The 23,875-nt window shown below is 39.9% G+C and overlaps 1 protein-coding gene across 1 annotated transcript in view; it reads left to right on the top strand.

Annotated features, from left to right (window-relative positions):
- The first annotated feature begins 124 nt into the window (after nucleotides 1-124).
- NR1D2 (nuclear receptor subfamily 1 group D member 2) overlaps nucleotides 125-23,875 on the top strand; it is a 29,710-nt gene continuing 5,959 nt past the window's right edge. Inside the window, exons 1-7 of the mRNA XM_040480059.1 lie at nucleotides 125-231; nucleotides 8,097-8,363; nucleotides 9,467-9,555; nucleotides 11,425-11,569; nucleotides 13,353-13,972; nucleotides 17,156-17,341; nucleotides 19,787-19,997. Coding sequence (XP_040335993.1) covers nucleotides 216-231; nucleotides 8,097-8,363; nucleotides 9,467-9,555; nucleotides 11,425-11,569; nucleotides 13,353-13,972; nucleotides 17,156-17,341; nucleotides 19,787-19,997 — 1,534 coding nt within the window. The 5' untranslated portion in view covers nucleotides 125-215. The remainder of the gene's footprint in view (nucleotides 232-8,096; nucleotides 8,364-9,466; nucleotides 9,556-11,424; nucleotides 11,570-13,352; nucleotides 13,973-17,155; nucleotides 17,342-19,786; nucleotides 19,998-23,875) is intronic.

Below are 23,875 nucleotides of genomic sequence, written 5' to 3'. Positions count from 1 at the left end.
CGAGGAGCGCCGCTCGCCGGCCGCCGCCGCCCTTTCTCACTGCAGCCCGCTCTCCGGCCGCGGGGCCCGGGTTCCGGGCGTCCCGACCGCCCTGCCCATGAGGGGGCTCCGCGACCACCGCTGCCTCCAGCCCGGGGCGGCGCGGCGCTGAGGCGGAGGCGGCGCTGCCACCTCTGCGGGAAGCGGGCAGCTTCTGTCCCCTCCCGGAGGGCACCATGGAGGTGAATGCGGGTAAGAGCAGGACTGCGGAGGTTGGGGGCACGGCGGAAGGGGCGATCGGAGCCCGCTGGGGCACTTCGCGGGGCGGCGGCAGGGGGTGGCCCCAGGGCTGGTAGGGTGGGCTGCTGCGCGGTGCGTACTGGCTCGCGCCCGGTTCCCGCGTCGCCCCCGGGGCCGCTCCACGGCCGCCCTCCTAGCTCCCTGCAACGCCGCAGCGCGGCCCGGCGGCGCCGGCCCGGCCCCCCCCTCACATGGCCCGGCCGCGCGAGCCACGTGCGCGCTGTGTTTACGTTCGGCGGCGCGCGGGCGCCGGTTGGCTGGGCGGGCGCGTGACGCGGCATTACATAATGGGCGCTGAGGCGGCGGCGGCGGGCGGGGACACGTGAGGCCGCTCGGCTCGGTGACCCACATTCCCCGGGGCCGCAGGGACACGTGGGGGCGGGTGCGCGCGCGCGCCGGCGGGGAGTGCCGCAGCCTTCCGGGAGGCCCCGCCCCCTTGGAACCCTCCGGGCTGTGACGTGGCCGCGATTCCCTCCTCCCCCGCGGGGTTGCACACTGCGGAGGAGGCCGCGCGTGCGCGTGCGGTGAACCTCGCGCCCGGGCGGTCCCGAGGCGGGCGCGGACGCCGCAGTGCCCCCGCTGCCGCTTTCGCGTCGGGGAGGTGACCCCGACGCGCGGAGCCGGGGCCGGGCAGACGCACCCGCGGCAGACCTTGCGGATGCTGAGGAAGAAGTGCGGGGTCAGGGCGCACCGTTGGCCGAGAAAGGTTCCTCGGGGAAGGCTTCGTGCTTCCCAACGCGAGACGCCTTAAAAGAGCTCTGAGGTGCTTCGATGTCGAGCAACGCCGTGCACTTGGAACGGCACTCGCCCTTGTGGTGCTGCTTCACTGTTTCCAAGAAAAATGGTTTGCTCTAGGACGTGACCTATCTTACACACCCTAAGTCATAAAAATGTCTCGAAGATCCCCTAGGGCTGGGAGCCTATAGATCACACCCATAGCTAATCATTCAGATCACGTAGGGTCAGGATGACTCAGGTGATCCTAAGTGAGTCCCAGACTTTATGAAAGGCTGGTCATTGTTTATCTCAGTTAAATTTTTTAAACGCATTGGTTGCCGACCTTTCTTGAACCTGAGAAACAGAATTTGGCTTTATCAGTATTTTGGTTACATTTCCTGTTACAATGCCAGAGAACAATACCGTATTCCCTTCCGGCCTTGTGTCTGCCCTCAATGATGACCCTCACGCCTGAAGCCGGTGAGGTTACAGAAGAAGCCAGTTTATATTTTTTAAGTTGTTATGTGCTCTAAAACCCATGCCTCGAAGACCAACGTGTTTTGAGTTTTCCACCAACAGTAAAAATAAAGTGTTTTCTGTGTTTTAATTACCTCTGAGTCTGCTTACCTTTTGAGGATGTTTTTTAAACATTGGGTAACTCTCATGGAATGCAGCTTTTGCTTGATAAGAATTTAGAAATTACCAGATTGAACTTATTTTAAGCCAGCCTTTAGCCTGAATGAATTTTTCCAGCTCTGCAGCCTCATAAGGTGGGCTAGCCCAGGTGACTAGAAAGTTTTTGTCTGGTTTGAACCTTCCTGGAACAGTATCACTGATTTTAATCTTGCCTTTCAGAGCTACAAATAATAAAACTTCCTTTGGGTGACTGTTGAACATACCAACCACCCCAGTCAACATACCACCCCACTCGTTCCGTTTTCAGTTCTCATTACTTGGTCCTTGCCCTGTGTTGTTTTGATCATCATCCTTGTTGCCCTTTGGGCTGTAGCACCCAGTAGTGAATAGCCTCCTGCGGAAACGGTTGGAACGTTACCAAGTTCCGAGTTTTGGCTTCTGCTGCAAATGAATTCTCTGGCAGGCTGAGCTTTTGTGGCTTATTCGCTTTGCTGACTCACAGTAACCTTGCAGTAAACTAGAACCTTTTCACGCGAACTGTTTTGAAGCTAGGTTTCCTCCGTTGTGCAGATAATTGACCTGAAGTTGAGGAATTTGCAGTGACCTTATTTTCTCTTGTTCCTTTTGGCTTCATGTTCAACCTTTCTCAAGATATTATCCATTATACTAACAATTTCTGCCATGTATCTGTTAGAGGGAGAATTGATAAGCTTTCCCTTTAACTTCCTTCAGGTTGTAAATGTTGACCAGGGCTGAGCCAAATCGAGTGCTGTGTGGCACACCTCTGACCCATCCCTTTTTGACATGATCGTATCAGTACAATACGCATTCAACTAGTGACCATTTCATCTAACTGTCCTATAATTCATAACATACTATGTCTCTGTCTTATCCATGACTAATGTAGATGTGAAATAGTGAAGTGGCAGAAATTGACTCCATACGTTTTTGTCACAGATCCTGAGTGAGTATACCAGGTTCTTTAAATAACTCACTGCACAAACTTCATAACCTTGGCTGTAACTCACATTTTAAGAATTAGGAAAACATTCCCACATGGTTCATTCTTGTTTTTACAAATCTGTATTTCTCCTAAGTTAGAAAGAAAATGTCAGAGAGAGGTAATGGGAAAGAAGTCACTTGGAGAGAGAAAAATCAAGATCATGGGAAGACTCGGAAGTAGGAGGTTGCTTGACTAGTCAACGGAGTTAAGGGATTCTGAAGGTAGTGTAGAAATAACCTACAGGGAAACCACTGGGTCCATATACCACATTCAGAATTAAAGGAAAGAAGAAAGGATAGGGAGGGTTAGTTTTCTTTGAACACTTCTGATTGAACTCTTCAGTATGATGGTAAAATAATAATCACCAGTAAATGTCAGGTACATACTATGTGCCAGGTCCTTTACATATGTTACTACTTTGACACCTCATGTTAATTTTATGAAGGTACTGTTGTCACCATTTGAAGATGAAGGGCTAAGTCGATTGTAGTTAATTAACTTATCCAGGCAGGTGATGGAGCCAGATTTTGAATCCAGAAAGTCCACTTGGGGAGCACAGCTACTTTATGCCTTATTAGGTTTAAGTCCACATAGCATTTGATGGTATATGCACAACTTGGTGGTCCTGTCCTCTTGGGGGTGAAGGAGATGGATCCACTTGGTTTGTAATGGTAGAGGGTCATCGCTGGTGGCAAAGGATGGGTGGCAGTAGAGCCTCCTAATTTCATCATTCCTGTCTTTTAATCTTTTTGCTGGTCAATCTATTTTTTCGCCAGACACTAGATTACACTAGTGCCCCCACCCTAGCAATTTTCATGGAGACAAAAATACAGTTTTGCAAAATAAGATCCGATTTTTCAGTCACCCATTTTTTGTTTTCTTAAATCTCTTTACATGGTACGTCATTTAATAATTTGCATGTGTTTCAAGACCCTACTTATTGTCCCCTAGCTTTGTTTGCCCCTCTTGATCTTTGCCTTCTGTAGTACTCTTGTGTGATCCTCAGTGGTTCACAGTAATTTATATGAAACAGTGCTCTCACATTGCACTGGAATGAATGGTTAACACAGCTCTTTCTTCAGTTGGTCTACAGGGCTTTTTAGGGAAGGGACCATGCTGTTCTCTGGAGCCCTGACACTCAGGACACAATGGGAAGTTTAGTGCTTGAATTAGATCTATTTTACCATCCTGTGAGTAGAAATTGTTAGTAACCTACTTTTAAAATGAGAAAACCAAAACTTCTTGATGGTTTCATTCTAAGTCACAAGGCACAGTCATGAGGTGAACTCAAGCATACTTTCCAGGATGGTGGGCAGTGGGAGTGGGAGGGTTTTGGTGATGGGCAAGCCTAGAATTGGGGTAAGAAAACCCCAATATATGGCCAACAGTAAGTGCTTCCCAGCAGTATAAAATTAGATATTGACTTCTAGCTTGTCTGAAGTTGACCACTGGGTAAGCCCTTGCCTGGGAACCTGGCTCAGCTCCAGGGATTTTTTTTTTTTTTTCTCCCAGCTAAAAATAGAGAAGACTCTCAGCTAATTTTAGCTTGAGGCATCTAAGAAGTACATTCTGCCTGTTTCTGGAAGTGCTGGGACTTGCTGGTTTGGGGATTTTACCTTTCTTGCATTATCATCAAAAACCTTATGTGTAAAAACCACTTTAATAATGACCTTGTATGAACACTACACTTCATTTTAATCTTGTAATAAAGCTGGCAGATATGCTCATTTATATAGAAGGTAACTCAGATTTAGAGAGAACGAAAGTGACTTGCTTGCCCAGGTCTTCACAGTAAGAAATGATAGTCTGTATTCTGGCCTGGGTCTCTACTCCTGGCTCTGCCACTTAGCAGCTGTATTTATATTAAACCTCTCTGAGTTCTAAGTTCCTCATGTGAAAAATGGGATAATGGAAGTTAATTCTTGTGAGGTTGAAATGTGACATGAAATTGTGTCATTTTATTCTTGGCATTTGGTAGGTACTTTGTGACTTGTAGTTTTCACTTCCCTTCATTAGGCTGAGGAAGTATTAGATTAGTATTACTCTCTTGGAAATTAAAACGTAACCCATTTGGGTTACTAACCATCTGGACAGTAGGTTGGTGTCTGGTAGCAAGAGTAGATGCTAAGACCGCTAAATCAGTGTCGAAGGGCTTGCTAGGAGAATGTAGCTGCTTCTAGATGGGTCATCTTTGATACCATGGTGCCTGGCACAAATGCTTGTCATAAATGATTGTTAAACTCCCTAAAGATAGGAATTGGATATTAACTGGACTGATACTAGCTCAGTAATTTTTCTTAGGTTTGATTTTGGAGGTTTTGAAAGGAAGGTGCATTTTGTGTAGTTAGTAACAATACCTTCCCAGTCAGTGCTTTAATTCCTTCCATTGCCCAGCCATTAGGGATAGCTCTGATTTCTGCAAATTTATTTCTGAGGTGAGGTAGTCAGAAGACCTCGTGAACATACATGGCTTTCTCAAATGCTGGTCCCAAGAAAGTCTTACTTTAAGGAAAACTATTAGTTTCTCATCTTGCGTCATCTTTAGATGTAAGGAAGTGAATTTACCACCTAAAGTGGTAGTACTTTAAATGAGACAAATAGCTGTGAGACCTTCCTCTGGGAATTTATTGAAGACTAATATTTTCCTTTGGATTCAATTCTGGGTGTACACACGTGAAAAAAGTAGCAGTTTGCTAACACTTGGAATTTCGGATATGAACTTCTAAAGTTTTATGAAAACATGGTTTTACCCAGTAATACGACATTTGCTAGCTTTCCAAGTTAAAATTGTTTCTCTCTGGATTCACAATGTATTAAGGGTATTTAGGCAGTTATGTCAATGAAAACATCAACTTTAAAAACTATGAACCAATTTGTGCTTTAATTCAGTGATTGTAGCTATTCCTAAACTTCAACATTGAAACAAATTACCTAGGGAACTTGTTAAAAATTAAAAATGCTCATTCCTGAGGGGTCTTCTCTAGTTTCTGCAGTTCCTTGGAAACATGTATTTTGAAAAAGCACCAGGTTGTTCTGATGATACATATTTTACATATGAGTTTATGAGAATAAACTCAGAGTTAGGAAGCTTTCCTCCTTTATATTTGGTTTCTTAGGAGCTTTCAAAATTAGCGGTAGATGAAATTTCTCTTACTAAGATTACCCTTGGTTGTATTTTCTTCCATTGAGCACAGGTAAAGACATTGGCTTGTGACAGTCCCAGTTTTACTGTGTAACAGCTTTATTGTGTATCAGTATCACCAAGAGGTTGGTTAAAGTTTCTGATTGAGTAGATCTGGAGTGGGACATGAGAACTTGGATTTCTAACAGATTTGTAGGTGATGCTGAAGCCTTTCATCCAGGGATCACACTTTGAGAATGACTGGTTTATAGGTGGGGAACACATTGCAGCTCTAATAGTAATCATAAAGCTCTGGTTTCGCTCTGGAAAGATAAGCACATGCCAAGAGAACATCTGGGAGGTGGGTTAGTCTAGAAAGAACAGTCACTCCTCCAACTTCAAGACTCATGGCAGGCATGTGCTTAGTGAATGGAAAAGTGGATGGAATTCTCCACATTATTTATATTTTTGTCTTTAAAATTCAAGTACATTTAGTTGCATTTGTGTATAGTAAACTCTTCTGTTTTTCCTGGCATAGTAGGTGCCATTTTAACTTCTCCTTTGGGTTGTGACCAAAATCCCTAAGAGTAATGGTTTTGCTTTACTTCTCAGGAGCTTCCCATTCTGGGTATGTTTAATTGGTACTTAACTACACGTCTGGTACCTTATTTCAACACTACAGACTAAAAGTGACTCAATATTCCTCTGCCCATTTTTAAATTTTCTGTAGATGGAAATGTCTTTGTCTTTGGAATTGGTTTGGCCTCAGCATATTGTGTGTGTGTGTGTTTTGACTTATAAAGTGTGGCTGTTATCTAAAAATAAAAAGATCGGGGAATCACATCTCAGAGAAGGTTTTTATTTCAGAGTGAGTACTTAAATTGCAGTTGTTACTTAGGTAATGTGTAGAACTCTCCACTTATTACTCTGTATAGTTAGATTGTTGTCAGAAATGCCTTGTTTTGCTTATGACTTCCTAGTAACGCTTTATGCTGTTTGGGATCTGTCCCTGTTATTAAATGTGGGCTTCAGAAAGGCAGAGAAGTAGGTCTTAAAAATATCTATGGCAGGCTTATTACCTGTAAAGCATGTATAGAGAATTAAGAGACACTGTGTACCTGCACCTAGGTGCTTATGGTTTGGGTGAGAAAGAGATGGAAACAGGTAAACAGTAGGTTTGTTTAAGAGTTCAAGACAGTGATAGAAGAGATAATTTTACCTTTATATCACAATGAAAAAGCCCACAAATGTTTGTTGATGATAGAGGAAAGAGGAAAAGAAACCACAGATCTTGGCAGAAGAGATAAGAATTAGTTGTTTGGCCTGCGACTTGGAAAAATAATATATTTGGCTATGAGATTACTTTTGCAGCACTTTGCATCTTTGAAGGAAGATGTTTGAAATTATACCCTAAAAAGAATTTTAAATCTTATTTCTTAACGTGGGAGGTTTACAGTCTCTAAGCGGGCAAGGCCAGTTTTCACAGGGGTTATGGAGGTTATATTGGTGAAGTTGTGAATGGTATTTTGAGAGTAGCTCTGTGGAGAGAGAATTAGCATCAGCCTTAATGTTATTCTCTTATAGCATGCATTCTTTCAGCCTCTTTAACATTTATTGTAAGTAGCGAGTCAGAAGAACAAGTGGCGAGTCTGGATTCCTTAAGAGCTGTTTACAGGTAAGTGTGTCTGCAAATCTAGTGGCAGAAACAGGTGGAGAAGGGAGAGCGTGGAACTGGTGATCAGTGGATAGTGGTAGAAGTCTTCAGCATCAAAACAAAGATTCTGGTAGCAAAAGGATGAAAAGTTTCCCATTTTGACATAAATTATCTGGAGTTCCAAGTATTACATCTGTTTTTGGTTAACCTATGTTTTAGCCAAGTGCTGGGGGAGGCAAATGCTGAAGTCATTGTTTCTAGGGTTGTGTCACATAAAGGTATAATGAAGGAGGCAAAGAGAGGACCAGAAATAGATTTCTTCATGGATGAAACAGATTGTTCACTCTAACCTGTGTAGTCACTCAGGAAGGTTTTTCATTCCTTTTAGAAAAAAAAACTGGAAAATGAAAAGCTTTAGGTTCAGATCTTTCTGTGTTCAGAATAACTAAGCCAGTGAGAGCCTTTTCATTTTTTGAATCCGTGGAAGTGATATGTTCTTTGAACTTTGTGGAAGCAGGAAGAATTAATAGTAGGTAATAAGGAAATAAGTTACTTTCTCCTTTTTGGGTCAACTGACATTTAGTCAGCAACCTGTTTCTAAGGTTAGTGATTTTACTGTTCATATTTCAAAAAGGAGAAAACATATTGTGTATCTAATTAATCTGAATTCTCCCATCTTTTTCTAGGAGGTGTGATTGCCTATATCAGTTCTTCCAGCTCAGCCTCTAGCCCTGCCTCTTGTCACAGTGAGGGTTCTGAGAACAGTTTCCAGTCCTCCTCCTCTTCTGTCCCATCTTCTCCGAATAGCTCTAATTCTGATAACAACGGAAATCCCAAAAATGGTGATCTCTCCAGTATTGAAGGCATCCTGAAGAATGATCGAATAGATTGTTCTATGAAAACAACCAAGTCGAGTGCACCGGGGATGACAAAGAGTCACAGTGGAGTGACAAGTAAGTGACTTTAGTTTTCAAGGGTTGGTGCCATTAATTGCAGGTGGGGCTTATTTGATCAGTTTTTCATTTGAGTGTAATTTCACCCTCTTTTGGGTAATCATAGTTTAGTAGTTAGAGAAGAAATCAATGATGATTTTAAACCTTACAGCCTAGGGCTGTCATAATTCGTTCTTGACACAGAACAAGGTACGTGGTTATGCACTCTGCCTGTGTTTCCTCGAGGGTAGCTCCTTTTACCACATTTTCACAGTTGCCTTTCTTCTGGACTCTTGGTACTGAATCCGGTTTCTAGAACAGAGTACTTACTTGTTGTAGGAAGGGGTTTGCTTTCATGAAGTTGGAGCTAGGAACATTTGGAATTAGAAAACAAAGCAGCATTGGGATAACCAAATGAGTGGTGGAATTTGGACCCCTGAGTGAGTGTGGAGGTAAGACTGGCTGATACAGGGGAGGAATGGTGCCTGTAAGGTGAATCGAACTTAGTATTGTACAGCGGCCTGTGGAGACATCTGTTTGCACCTTCTGCTAATTGACTTTTTTGTATGACTTTTTAATTCTTACTGAGGAGAATTGTTTTTAGTTCTGGTTGCATATATGGTGTAAAAGTAACTCTACCCTTAACAAAATTTCAGTGTATGCTTAAAATCATCAGGAAAGGAAAAAACCAGCTCTCAGATATTTCTGGCAGTCCCATAAATTGTGTTTTATTTAAATTTTATTTATTTATTTTGAGACAGAGCAAGTGGGGGAGAGGCAGAGAGGGGAGGAGAGAGAATCCTAAGCAGGCTTCACACTATCAGAGGCAGAAGCTGACACGGGGCTCCATCTCATGAACTGTGAGATCATGACCTGAGCTGAAACCAAGAGCGGGATGCTTAACCGACTGAGCTAGGTGCCCCCCCATAAACTGTGATTTAAAAGAACACTAAGATTTCTTTTGGTAATTTAGTGTAAAGATATTTTTGCATTATAAAAGTAGATTTTGTATCTTTTTAAAGTACTTACAAATTGAATAAAATAAACTGGAATCAGTTGGAAAGAAAGCAAACGGTTGAAGTTTTTCTTCCAGCTTTATACTTTTATATCTGTTTGTGTCTTAGAATTTAGTGGCATGGTTCTACTGTGTAAAGTCTGTGGGGATGTGGCATCAGGATTCCACTATGGAGTTCATGCTTGTGAAGGCTGTAAGGTAAGCTACTGATTCTGGGAATAAAGAAATTGGAGTTAGGTTTGTCAGTTTCCACAGTTGATAACCTGGGATGATGAGAAGTCAGCAGCTACTCTTACAGTTTTAAGCATTTTAGGTAGTATATGAACATAACTTGTTTTGAAAAATATATTCAGCATTAAAAGTATTTCTTTTTTCTTTAGGATTTTGATCAAAATAAATTTGCTCTTTCACTTAGGGTATGAAACCGAGTACACAAATTGTGTATTATCTAATGCATCAGGCACTGTTCCAGGTGGTGGGGAAATAGGGAGCAAAACCAACAAGGCACTGCTTGTTGGAACTGAGTTTAAACCAAGCTTTGAATAGGTCTCCTCAGATATGACGACATTCTGATAGGTCAGATATTAGCAGTTGGGAATAACTCCTACAATACTTGTAAAAATGTGGTATCTTGAGAAGTAATGCCAAATGACTAAAAGAATCTTGAATATAAATTGATTACTTGGGAAACCTCATTTTTAAGTTCAAGTGAATATTTCTTGGTTAGAGTGTCAGCTAATTCCAAGTGAGATAGTTTATACCTCCTACTTATATCCAGGGAATCTTTCCCTCTTTTTTGAAAATCTGGCCCAGTTCTTTCTCCTGAGTACCAAAAATTAATATGACCAAGACATTTGCTCTTGCCAGAAGCAAGAATCCAATTTGGCAAGATATGATGGGTGAGCAAGATAATGAATATACGTGATGGAAGAAGATATATTTTCTAGGGTGGCTCTGAATGAATTGTGAGTTTGGTAGCCCTTAATGGCTGGGTCATTTCACAAGACTAGTCAGTATTTTATATAGAAGTAGCATTTTTCCACTGTTTTAAACATTCTGTAAATACTGTTTTACTGTTGTTAAAATTTTTATAACAATGTGAAGTAATTGTAGAGCAGTCATTGTTCTCACTTTACGGCTAGAGAAACAAAAAGTACAAGCAAATGAGTCTGTGTATCTTTGATAAATACACGTAATTGTTCACACCCTTTTAGAGATTTGTCTAGTTCAGATATTCTGGTATCCAAGTATAATATTGAAGTAATAAAGTGTAAAAATGTTGTATTTCAAAATTACTAACAGATTCATGAAATGTGTGGTTAATTATGATACTCAAGGAAACTGCAATTTAAAATCTTGGTAATTGTGTTCTTGACTTTTCTGTTCTTCCTGGGAACATGAAGCTGGAGATCTTGGAAGACCTATCACAGAGCATGTGCTTAAACTGTTTGTGTAGTAAAGATAGTTATTTGTAGCCATAGAGCTGGGAACGGTCTTTCCTTGGATCATTAGTTGCTCTGTGGGTGGTGTGGTGTCACACTTACCTATTGCTAACAAGTTGCCAGAAATATCCGGCACTTGTAAGTAGACTTTGCTGGTGTCATCAGGTAATGATCCAGGAAAGACCCAGCTCTACTAATGTAATCCTTGGTTCTAGTGAGGGAATTACACCTGTGGAACACATTTCTCTGTCAACTCTTTAAAAATCAGTCATTCATGTTTTAAGAGTTTTGGGATTTGTATGTAATTGAAGTTTGGGCTGGAAAATGTGGTTTGTGGCAGGGGCTGGTAACAGCATGAAGTGTAGTAAAGAGGTGGTTGGCAAGCTCCAAGGTTCTCCAAAGGGAAGGAGCAGAAGAGTTTTATTGGGCTAGTAGGCATAGGTGCTTACTAATACCAGTAAGAATCCAGTTAAATTCTGTGTGTCAGTGTTCTATATCCCTGTGTTCTAAGCGCAAATTATTTCCCAGGTAGCTAGTGAAATGCTTGTTAGTTGTGAGGGGGTGTGCTTACAAGGAGCCCATCTGGATGTTTTTAAATGAATGAATACATCTCCTTTGTTCTTAGGGTTTCTTTCGGAGAAGCATTCAGCAAAACATCCAGTACAAGAAGTGCCTGAAGAATGAAAACTGTTCTATAATGAGAATGAATAGAAACAGATGTCAGCAGTGTCGCTTCAAGAAGTGTCTGTCTGTTGGAATGTCGAGAGATGGTATGTTCCCACTTTAATGAGTGCTCTTCTTAAAACATATGGAGCTAGGCTTTTTACTCCTCAGCATAAACCAGACCTGTAGGCCAGTTACCAGTGGCCTTCTTGTGCTTAGAGTGAAGCAGATTTTAGAAAAACACATTTTGATACCTTGTAAGATGCCAAATTCATTAAAGTCAAATTTTAGCATTATCACCCTGGAAACAGCTTTTGGCTCTCTTTTTGGGGCTTCTTATAAAAGACTTTTTTGTATACAGTTTGAATACTTTTTTCCTAAAAAAGAATTCGTTTTTCTTGGTATAGGAATCCTTGGCTCTTTCTCCTTGATTTTTTAGCATTTCTGAGGAACCCGTTTCTCCTATGTGAATTATCTCTATGACTTTCTCAGCCCTAAGATGATAATGTGCTTTTAGGGACAGGTCTGAATATATTGAAAGGAGATGCAAAATTGAAAGAAACAGTAGGGTCTGGAGTGGAGGTGGTTGCTAAATTCTGGCATGATCCATTCCCATAAAAAATAAAAGTTAATTTTCAGGATTATTAGTATTTTCTGTGGATGACATCACTGGGAAATTTGACTCTTATGCTTAGGGAAATCACGTTTGGATAGTCTCATTCAGTTCTAAGTAACATAACAGAAGAGTATGAGGTTTTCCGAGGGACTAGTTTAGTAGGATTAATTAAGAATTGCAAAGAATGAACCTGATATTTATCTAGGGAAGGGTCACTTAAGCAATCCCTTAGGTTACTCTAATACATTACACAAATACTGTTTGTAATAAAGAGCTTTGTGAGTAATGGATTTCAGCAATTGATGTTTTGGATTTAATTTGCCTAAAAATTTTTTTTTATATTACTGGAAATATTAATGCAAAGTTGGTGGATATTGTGATTTCCTCAAAAGAATAAAAATGGCAATCATTTGTGAAGGAGGGAGTAGAGGTAGAGCGTTGAACATGATAAAACTGTCCACTATAGCAATAATGTCAGAGGCTACAATTAGATTAGGAAGGCTTTCTTGCCGGGTGGATATATTGGATTTTTATTATCTCTGTATAAATATTAGACTAGAAAGCTTTTATGTTCTACTCCTCAGGGATAGGAATGTTGGAGACACGACACATTTTAAGACTCACCTCTAAAATAATGGAGGATGCATTATTTAATTTTTATTTATTTTATTGATTTCAATTAAAGTCCAAGTTTTCAATAACTGCCTTTCTCTTGATTGTGTTTTTTTAATTAAAACAATTTTTTTTAAAGATTTTCTTTTTTAAGAAGCTGGAAAAGGAGAACAAACCATTTAATAGTTGGGTCTTGAGAATAGGATTACAGAATGAATTGACAAAGGTCAGGTGTTCAAGGAATGCTTGCACCTACTAGGTTTCATTAACGTTAATGTCTGTGGGTAGCTGAATCCCATGTGCCTTCTTAAAAACAGAGCCTTCAGCCTTATTAATAGGTGCTGTATAGTAATGCTGACTGCTTCAATGTGATTTTCATTAGTTAATTTCAGATTTCTTAGATTGCTTATAAAATACCCAGGACCTAGTAGATCTTCTCTTAGCTTTGTTTTGGGAGAAAAATGGACAAAATTTCCCCTCTATTTCTTATGGTGTATCAAAAACATAACCAGCAAGTTTAGAATAATTTGGGCCAGAGACATACAGATACTCTTTACTTGTATCACTAGAGGCCATAGCTATTAGAGACAGTTTTGTGCTATTCTTTTGTATAAACAGGTCTTATTTAGAATATAGACCTTAAACATTTTTTTCTTCAATAGCTGTTCGGTTTGGTCGTATTCCTAAGCGCGAAAAACAGAGGATGCTAATTGAAATGCAAAGTGCGATGAAGACCATGATGAACAGCCAGTTCAGTGGTCATTTGCAGAATGATACATTAGAACATCATGAACAGACAGCCTTACCAGCCCAGGAACAGCTGCGACCCAAGCCCCAGCTGGAACAAGAAAACATCAAAAGCTCTTCTCCCTCTTCTGATTTTGCAAAGGATGAAGTGATTGGCATGGTGACCAGAGCGCACAAGGATACCTTTATGTATAATCAAGAGCAGCGAGAAAACTCAGCAGACACCATGCAGCCTCAGAGAGAACGGATTCCCAAGAGCATGGAGCAATATAATTTAAATCATGACCATTGTGGCAGTGGGCTTAGCAGTCATTTTCCATGTAGTGAGAGCCAACAGCACCTCAATGGACAGTACAAAGGGAGGAACATAATGCATTACCCAAATGGGCATGCCATTTGTATTGCAAATGGACATTGTATGAACTTCTCCAATGCTTATACTCAACGAGTATGTGATAGAGTTTCGATAGATGGATTTTCTCAGAATGAGAACAAGAATAGTTACCTGTGCAACACTGGAGGGAGAATGCATCTGGTATAGTGAAATCTGTTTGTTTGTTTGTTTTTTTGCCCTGTTTGCATCAAGGAAAGCTTTGAAGGTTTTCTTTTATTTTGGGGGGAATATATCAACTTGAGGGGCAGGGGTGGTGTCAGAGAACCTGAGATTTATACAATCAATTTTGTGTAGTATTTTAGTTCAAATAGTTCTAATAAACATCATTTGTTGAATGACCTAATTTCACACAGAACTAGGTACAGGCATGTGATTTGATACGAGGATTGGGATTAGGATTTTATGTAAAATGTGGGTCATGTAGAATTGGCCCTTTTTTTTTTAATTTTTAATGTTTATTTATTTTTGAGAGAGAGAGAGAGAGAGTGAGTAGGGGTGGGGCAGAGAGAGAGGGAAACACAGAATCCAAAGCAGGCTTCAGGCTCCGAGCTGTCAGCACCGAGCCTAACTCCAGGCTCGAACTCCCGGATCTCAAGATCATGACCTGAACCAAAGTCAGAAGCTCAACCGACTGAGCCACCCAGGTGCCCTTAGAATTGTTCCTTTAATTCTTAGAAATACCAAAAAAAATTAAAAAAAAAAAAATTTAAAAAAAAAAAAAAAAGGGGCGCCTGGGTGGCGCAGTCGGTTAAGCGTCCGACTTCAGCCAGGTCACGATCTCGCGGTCTGTGAGTTCGAGCCCCGCGTCAGGCTCTGGGCGGATGGCTCAGAGCCTGGAGCCTGTTTCCGATTCTGTGTCTCCCTCTCTCTCTGCCCCTCCCCCGTTCATGCTCTGTCTCTCTCTGTCCCAAAAATAAATCAACGTTGGAAAAAAAAATTTAAAAGAAATACCTTTCAAAATTTAAGTATTCTGATTAATCACTACCCTACTAGCTTTGGGATTTTCTCAAAGGGCAGATCAATTTAGCTTGCCAAAGTTAGTAATCCTTTGATTTCATTTTTTTTTTTTTTATTATTCAAAAAAATTTTTTTCTTCTAAGTTTATTCATTTTTGAGAGGGAGAGAGAGACAGAGCATGAGCAGGGGAGGGGTGGAGAGAGAGAGAAGGAGACAAAGAATTCAAAGCAGGCTCCAGGCTCTGAGCTGCACGGAGCCCGATGTGGGGCTCAAACTCACAAACCGCGAGATCATGACCTGAGCTGAAGTCGGACACTTAACTGACTGAGCCATCTAGGTGCCCCAGTAATCCTTTGATTTTTAGGGAAGAAGTTTTCTTTAACCATTATAGTGCAAAAAGTTTTGAGTATAGGACATGGATAGGTGTTTTACTGTTTGAAAATTTAGGAATATTTTAATTTAATACACTGGTTTCTATGGATTTTCTCAGACTTTATCTTAGGAAATGAGTTAGTGTTATTTAGGAGATGATTTAATGTTATTTATAAAATTCAAGTTTTTTTTAATTTTAATAAAATACAACAGTTTACATGAAAGTACAGTATTTATATTCAGCCAAAATTTCATCAAAAACAGAAGTACCACACTATTTCCAGTTTAAACCATTAGGTCCTTTGATATAGGCTTGGTATTTTCTATCCAGGTAATTAAAGTCTTCTTTTTTCATTTTCAAAATAGCTGACTCTACCCCAATTCTTTTGTTAGAATTTTCTTGTCACTTGCAAGTATTTGATTCCATGGATCTTAAAAGTGACCTTATATTTTATTAGACTTACGGGCTGCCTTAGGAGGGAAACATCTGTAAGCATTTAGGTTCTAATTTTGTGGTGTTCTCCATGGTTATAGAATAATCCCATTCCTGGATTGCCTATGGATTTAGCAAAAATTTAAAGGCTGATGTTACTAATAGAGTATGCAGTGAATTTCATAATCTTTTTATTTTATTTATTTTTTTTCTATTTTTTAAATTTTACCTCGTTTTATTTTTTTAAATTTACATCCAAATTAGTTACCATATAGTGCAACAATGATTTCAGTAGATTCCTTAGTGCCCTTTACCTGTTTAGCCCATCCCCCCTCCCACAACCCCTCCCGTAACCCTCAGTTTGTTCTCTATGAGTCTCTTCTGTTTTGTCCCCCTCCCTGTTTTTATATTATTTTTGTTTCCCTTCCCTTATGTTCATCTGTTTTGTCTCTTAAAGTCCTCATATGAGTGAAGTCATATGATTTTTGTCTTTCTCGGACTAACTTCACTTAGCATAATACCCTCCAGTTCCATGCACATAGTTGCAAATGGCAAGATTTTATTCTTTTTGATTGCAGAGTAATACTCCGTTGTATATATATACCACATCTTCTTTATCCATTCATCCATCAATGGACATTTGGGCTCTTTGCATACTTTGGCTATTGTTGATAGTGCTGCTATAAACATGGGGGTGCATGTGTCCCTTCGAAACAGCACACCTGTATCCCTTGGATAAACGCCTAGTAGTGCAACTGCTGGGTCGTAGGGTAGTTCTCTTTTTAGTTTTTTGAGGAATCTCCATACTGTTTTCCAGAATGGCTGCACTAGCTTGCATTCCCATCATAATCTTTTTAGTGTTCTTCTCTTTGGCTTCCCAGTTTTTCCTCACCAATCCTTATTTAGAAGGTGCCCTTTGTATCTCTCATCATTGTTTTCTCGTTGAACAAGTGGGGGCCAGTAGTCATACCAGTGTTTATGAAATAAATGGTCAATGACCTTTTTAAAAAAGTGAGGCATCTCACTATTTTCCCTTCTTTGAAATTGTAACATTGTAATTGTGTGATTTAGACAAAAGTGAGTTTGAAATATTAAGTAAATGTTGGGCTTGGGTTCTAGGCCTGTGACTTTTAGCTGTATTCGGATAAATCATTAAACCGCTCAGAGTCTCATTTCCTCATCTAAGAAATGGTAATTATATTATCTGCTATCACTAATGAATAGGATTGACAATCAAGTATGTGTGAATTTGTTTGAAAATCATAAAACCAGCATAAGGTGGCAGCAGTGTTACAAAATAAAGTTTTAAACCTGTGCAACAGGTTTTTTGAAATAGCTTAGGCTGCCTCTTTTATGATAAGTTAATTGGTACTTAAACCAGGTTGCCATGAGGCTTTCTCACATAAGGCAAGTAGCAAGAAGAGAAAATGTTAATATTCGTAGATAGCACCTGTGTCTGAGAGTTCTTTTCATATTGGGGTTTCCAAAGATTGAGATGCTACTTTTGAAGTTTCTTTACCACCTGTCACAATTGAAGAAGTTTTCTGTTTTGTGCATACTAGGTTTGTCCAATGAGTAAGTCTCCATATGTGGATCCTCATAAATCTGGGCATGAAATCTGGGAGGAATTTTCAATGAGCTTCACCCCAGCAGTGAAAGAAGTTGTGGAGTTCGCAAAGCGTATTCCTGGATTCAGAGATCTCTCTCAGCATGACCAGGTCAACCTTTTAAAGGCTGGGACTTTTGAGGTAGGTTTATTTATCTGGAATATCGATGCAGGGTGTAGGTGGTATTTTATTCTCACGGACATTTTCATTCTTCTCTAAATAAGTATTTATAGTTTAGAGGCTGAAGGTGCCAACAAAAGAATAACAATCTCAGGATCTTGGGAAGAGATGAGATAAATACAGAGTTTCTTAGGACTTGAGATAAAACTGCTCTGTATTCCCGGAATACAGACTTCATCCAGTATTACTTTCAAGCGTGGACTGCAGGCAGGTTCTGCAGAGTGTTACTAGATACCTACTCCGAGCCTAGCCCGGTGTTTCAGCACAGAATACAAGGAGTAAATAGGATGTGGTTTTTCTCTTTTAGGAGATCGTAGAATATTTGGGGGATAGGTGAAACATGTCTTACGTGCTATTTCATACCCTCTCCGCCTCATCCAGCATCTGTGGCTACTTTTTCTACTCCAGTTTCTCTTGCTGTGATGTATTCTGCCCAGGCGTGGGGCAGCCACTGTTGCCAACTGGAGTAGGACAGAGTGCCTTTCTTTGTGCTGAGTTAGATGCCTCTGACTTGTCTTCCTCAGGGCTTTCCCGGTGCTGCCGAGGTGTGAAGAGCCTCAGGACTTCCTCAGAGCTTCCCTAAGCATTATTCCAAAATGTAGAGTGGTGGGTGGGAAGGTGGTGTCTAGTGGGCTGAATCTAATTAGTGGGTAAGAGAGCCAGGGGATATATTTTGTCTCTTCCCTGCTGGTCCCATAAGACTGAGCTATCAGTTGTTAACGATATTGAGTTGTGGCCAGCTCAGTAATACATCCTCTGATATTTTCTTTTTTTCCTTCCTAGTCTTACTTCCTTTTTCCTCAGTTCTCTTTTCACATGGGGTAGTGCACACCCCACATAAACTTTTGCCTTAGGTCCTATTTTCTGGGGCATCTGGACTGGAATGGAGGAGCCATACTCATTAATAAAATAGCTATGGTATAGTTTAAAAGTAAAACCATTAGGTTAGGATTTTTGGAAAACATTAGAGTTAAGATTTAAACTCTGAATCTTAGAGGGATGTCAGTGATGGAAGTTCAGTTTACTCATTTTTGAGGTTAGGTGACCGTGGCTCAGAGAGGTGAAGAGATTTTTCTTGGATTACCAATAAATTCCTAACACAGGACCAGAACACAGATCCCAGACTCCAAGACTAGTGTTCTTTCCACCTTGTGATTTGTTTTGGGATTGCTGTATTCTAGAGTTAGAGCTGTCTTGGGGTGCTTGGGTGGCTTAGTGGCTTAAACACCTGACTCTTGGTTTTGGCTCAGGTCATGATCTCACGGTTCGTGGGTTTGAGCCCCACCACGTTGGTCTCCGTGCTGATGGTGCAAAGCCTGCTTAGGATTCTCTCTCTCCCCCTTTCTCTCTGCCCCTCCCCTGCTTGTTTGCTCTCTCTTTCAAAGTAAATAAATAAAAACTTAAAAAAATAGAATTAGAGCCATCTTCATAAAAGGTTCATTCTCTTTTGGATTGTCTTGAGTAAAATAGGTCTTTGGGGGGATTTGCAAAGGGGAGGTATTTGTTCAGTATTCCTCTGGTTTTGAGAGAAGTATGTGGCATAGATGCCACCATTTACTATAGGGGAGGGGAGGGAGTGCTGTAGGTAAGCAGTTGACTGATTTGTTTTGGGTTTGAATTACGACTTGGTGTCTGGAACACTTCTGTTATAGTTTTGTGTATTGTCTCTTTGGGTTATGGTTTCTTGAAATAGTCTAATTAGAGTGTATCTGCTACATTTGCCTTGGCTGCATTTGGTGTTTTGATGTCCCCAAGTGTTGCATTAAAATATTGTTCTTTTTACTTATGATTTAGGTACCATGTGATATACTTGGTAGTTTAAAAAGTTTAATGCCTTTGGCCAAGGCCCAGTTTCAGATTTCTTGGCATTATTGCCTACTTTAATTTTGTATTTGCATTTCAGAATTTTTATTAATAGAGTTTCAGAGTATCACAGGACTGAAGTGTTTTGCCACTAGTGGCTGGAATTTTTTTGATGTGCTTCTTCGGATATTTATTGCTTTGGTAGAGAATTTGCCTTAAGGAAATGGTTTTGGGTAAAAATAAGCTAGGTTTTTCTTTTACAACCTTCTTTTATATGTAGGCTGTTTTTTTAATTAAAAAAAAATTATTTTTTAACGTTTGTTTATTTCTGAGAGAGAGAGAGACAGAGTGCGAGCTGGGGAGGGGCAGAGAGAGAGGGAGACACAGAATCCAAAGCAGGCTCCAGGCTCTGAGCTGTCAGCACAGGGCCCGATGTGGGCTTCGAACCCACGAACTGTGAGATCATGACCTGAGCCGAAGATGGATGCTTAACCAACTGAGCCACCCAGGCACCCCATATGTAGGATGTTTCTTAACTGACTTGAATACTGAATTACTTCTTAGTACTCCTTCAAATACACTTAAGTCTTTTTCTTTTTCCAGGTTTTAATGGTACGGTTTGCATCATTATTTGATGCAAAGGAGCGTACTGTCACCTTTTTAAGTGGAAAGAAATATAGTGTCGATGATTTACACTCAATGGGAGCAGGGGATCTGCTAAACTCTATGTTTGAATTTAGTGAGAAGCTAAATGCCCTCCAACTTAGTGATGAAGAGATGAGTTTGTTTACAGCTGTTGTCCTGGTATCTGCAGGTAAGCAAGCTGGTTCAAAATTGTGCCACACCTAGAATACAGTGACTTAGTGGGGAGAAGGTGGAACTACGTTCCAGCAAGCTATAGAGAAGGCAGGAGGGACTTAAGACGCTACACTGTGTGAATCTGTTATTTTTGCATAATTAATTTTTTAATCATGACATTAGAAGTCAAAAGTGCTATATAGTAATAAAATGATGTTTAGATCGAGGCCTCACATTTACCACAAGTCTTAGTCTTTAGCTTTTTGTAACTGTTTTGCAAGTCTAAACTGTTATTTTTGTGGATTTAATTTTTAGATTAGTAGGTTTTTCTGATATGAATCTATGTTTTAATCAAAATATGTGTTACTTGAAAATGTTAAAAGTAGCAAGATATATTAGTGTGATTTGTAACAAAAACTGATGAATTATGAGTAGGCTTTTACCCTGCTTTGCCACTGAAGTTTCTCTGTGATTGCATAAATAATTCTATTCTTTTGGGTCTTGGTTTCCTCATCCTGTGAAAGCAAGGGATTGTACCATGTGAACCAGCCTGGAGTCTGGCCCAGAATAGGTACTTAGTTACTATTTGAATAAGTGATCAAGATTTTTGAGTTCCTAACATTTAATGTTTGTTTGTATGAGTCATTGATGATTTCCAATTTCCCTGCAACCCTGCATTTATATTATAGTTATTTCTGACCGAAGTATTTCAATTTCGATAATAGCTATTAAGATAATAGCAAATGGGAAATTGATACACAATGACTTTCCTGGAGATGTGTAAGTACCAGCCATTTTTTGGTATCCACTGACTATTTTAAAACATTTGTTGAGAATTTTATTTTGGTAGGAGTTAACTGTAAGTTTCCCATTTGCTTCCTACTGTGTAAAAGCCATTCTGTCAGGCACTATGAGGGTTATGATCCCTGTTTATGAAGCTAAACTGTATATCAGTAACTCCTAAGGAGAGTAAGTTCTTTGTATATCTTAAAGGGCCTATATATACATCAGTGGTATAAATAAAGATTTATGCCATTTGGAAGCATAACGTGGCTACCTTTTCTGATCAGCTCTACCTGGGTAGCTAAAAATGCATTTATGATATGGGATAGTATGAAAGTACCATGTTAATAAGGGATACCTATTTTCTTAGTAACCTTGTAATTAATGTCTCTTGCACTTTACCTACCATTTCACAGTCTCTTGAGAAGTAATTATTAATGGTTTGAGTTGACATCAGATTAATAAACCTATCATTGTGAAACGAAAGTAATCCATGCTTGTTTCTTGATCTGATAAATATGCCTTATGTGCTAGGGGAGACAGAACAAGCATTAAGACACAAGCTTGCTTTCTAAGCATTTATGTTCCATTTGGAGAGATAAGACTGACACAAAAAGCTTACGGTACTAAGCTGTGTGGTTCTGACTGAGGTAAGTAGGAGTTATAGGAAGAAAGATGAAATTACCTGAGCAAACTTTGTGGGGAAGATGGAAGTGGAGCTGAAGTTTGAAAGATGGGTTATTAGGTTTTCCCAGCAAAAAAGTGATGGAGCAGTTTGGGAGAGCACAAGATAGGGCAGGGGCAGGTGGCTGAAGCCTGATATGTTATGTACATCGAGGAGGAAAGGGACCGAAGGCTTGTGAGTTAGAGGAACACCAGGTTATGGAATGACCACCATGAGAAGAAATATGGGACAGTGGAAAGTGAGTGTAGGGGAGTGATCAGGCATGAACAAAGTGATGGTTTAACATTAGGTCTACATTTTTATCTTGGGTAGATTAGATAAGTGAGTCATTAGAGCTGGAGCGTCAGGTTGAGAGGCTGTTGAAATCACTTCAGGTATGAGGCACTGGAGTGAACTCTCCTGAAATAGGTGTGGTAGTGGAGGTGGAGAAGGAGGGACTGTGTCCCAGAGATGGTTCAAAGGAAGAAATGATGTGAGGGGAATGAGGGGAGCTCTATGCCAGGAATTGTGCTACTTCATTTATATTTTCTACCAAGAACATGATTCTTTTTAATTAAGTGTTTTTTTTTTTTTTAATTTTTAAAATTTATTTATTTGGGAGAGACAGCACACAGGGGAAAGGCAGAGAGAAAGGAGAGAGGGAACCCCAAGCACGCTCGATGCTGTTAGCTCAGTTCTTTGCAAAAGTAGACAATATTAAGATGAAAATAAAGATAATATCATTACCAAAAAAGATCACTGTCAACATTGGGGGGGGGGGTGTCTCTATTCCATTGTCCATCCATTTACCATTTCCTGCTTATTGATTTATGGTACATAAAAAAATGTTTGACATACTAAGTCAAAAAGACTGATTATAGAAGAATACAATGCATTCTTATTTTTGTTATGTCTATATATATGAAGAAGGTACACAAACAACACATATACATACGTACTTTCATATATTTTTTAAAAGTATGTTGCTTTCACTTAAACATATGATAGTGTTCATGGAAGACTTCTATCTTTACCACCTAAAAAAGGACTATTGTTATTTTTAAAGCAGTATTTAGACCAGAAAATAAAAAGTCTTCCTTCTCCCAGCCTGCTCTCCAGAGAACTCTCCAGAGATTTCTAACCGTCTTTCTTTTTAATTTTTCTGATAGCTGCCCACCTAACTCTAAATACTGTGTAGAGTTGGATTTTTTATTGAGTGGATACAACTGATTAAAGTATCTTCTTACTTTTTATAAGTTTTATTCTTATAAAACTTTTTTATAAAAAAAGTTATTATAAACTTTATAAGTCTTATAAACTTATTTTATAAAATAAAATTTGATTTAAAATTTTAATATGCTCACATTCTTTGATCTTTCCGTTTTACATAAATCTCTCAGATAGTTTAGATAGAATCTTTTCCTTAGACAGGGACACAGTATCCTTTTACTCTATATCCTGGCTTCTTTTGCTATACCATTTCTTTTACATTGTCAAGAATGAAAATATTTACATTCTTTTCTATAGGTGTGATTAGTTTCTGTCCTTTATCAGATAATTCTAAATATTGAAAAGCAAAAATTCTACATTTACAGTATTATGATTATGTAAATAGTGCTCACAGTACTCACACAGTGGGGTTGAAATTGTAGACAAGGCAATGTAAATCTTGCCCTAAACCTGTGCCACCCAAGGGGAGAATGTTCCAAGTATCAGATAACAAATGGATTATATATATTCATTATTAAATTGCTTAGAATTAAGCAACATTATAGTTTGCATTATATTTAAAATCACTTTTTGTTTTTCTTGGAACCTACACTTGCCATCTGGGTTTTGTTTTGGTTGTCAGAAGAAATGCTAGTTAGTTTCTAGATCTCATTATATAATTTTATCCTCACAACAGACCTCTGATGTGAGCCAGGACACAGAGAGGTTAAATAATTTGCCCAAGGTTGTGCATTTTTAAAAATTGGCTGAGGGGCGCCTGGGTGGCGCAGTCGGTTAAGCGTCCGACTTCAGCCAGGTCACGATCTCACGGTCCGTGAGTTCGAGCCCCGCGTCGGGCTCTGGGCTGATGGCTCAGAGCCTGGAGCCTGTTTCCGATTCTGTGTCTCCCTCTCTCTCTGCCCCTCCCCCGTTCATGCTCTGTCTCTCTCTGTCCCAAAAATAAATAAACGTTGAAAAAAAAAAAATTGGCTGAGCATGCATTTGAACTCCTATTAGTCTCTGAAGCTTCAAAGCCTTTCTGTTGTATTACTTGTTAACAGAATAGCTCTAGCTGCTAAGGGAGAGAGACATCTCAAACATGATACTTGGCTGTGAGGTTGGAAAACTCTTGATACCACGGAGAAAAAGGGAATTATAACTGAAAGGTAAAATTTTCTTGAGATTGTGTGAAATGGCAGCAGTCACTTGCAGTTGAAGATGAGGGATGGGCATATAAC

Source organism: Herpailurus yagouaroundi, unplaced genomic scaffold (assembly GCF_014898765.1).
Source record: "Herpailurus yagouaroundi ecotype Mexico unplaced genomic scaffold, PumYag 159, whole genome shotgun sequence".
In the NCBI taxonomy this organism is placed as follows: domain Eukaryota; kingdom Metazoa; phylum Chordata; class Mammalia; order Carnivora; family Felidae; genus Herpailurus; species Herpailurus yagouaroundi.
The sequence above is the reverse complement of the archived record's forward strand: the minus strand, read 5'-3'. Positions and strand labels throughout refer to the sequence as shown.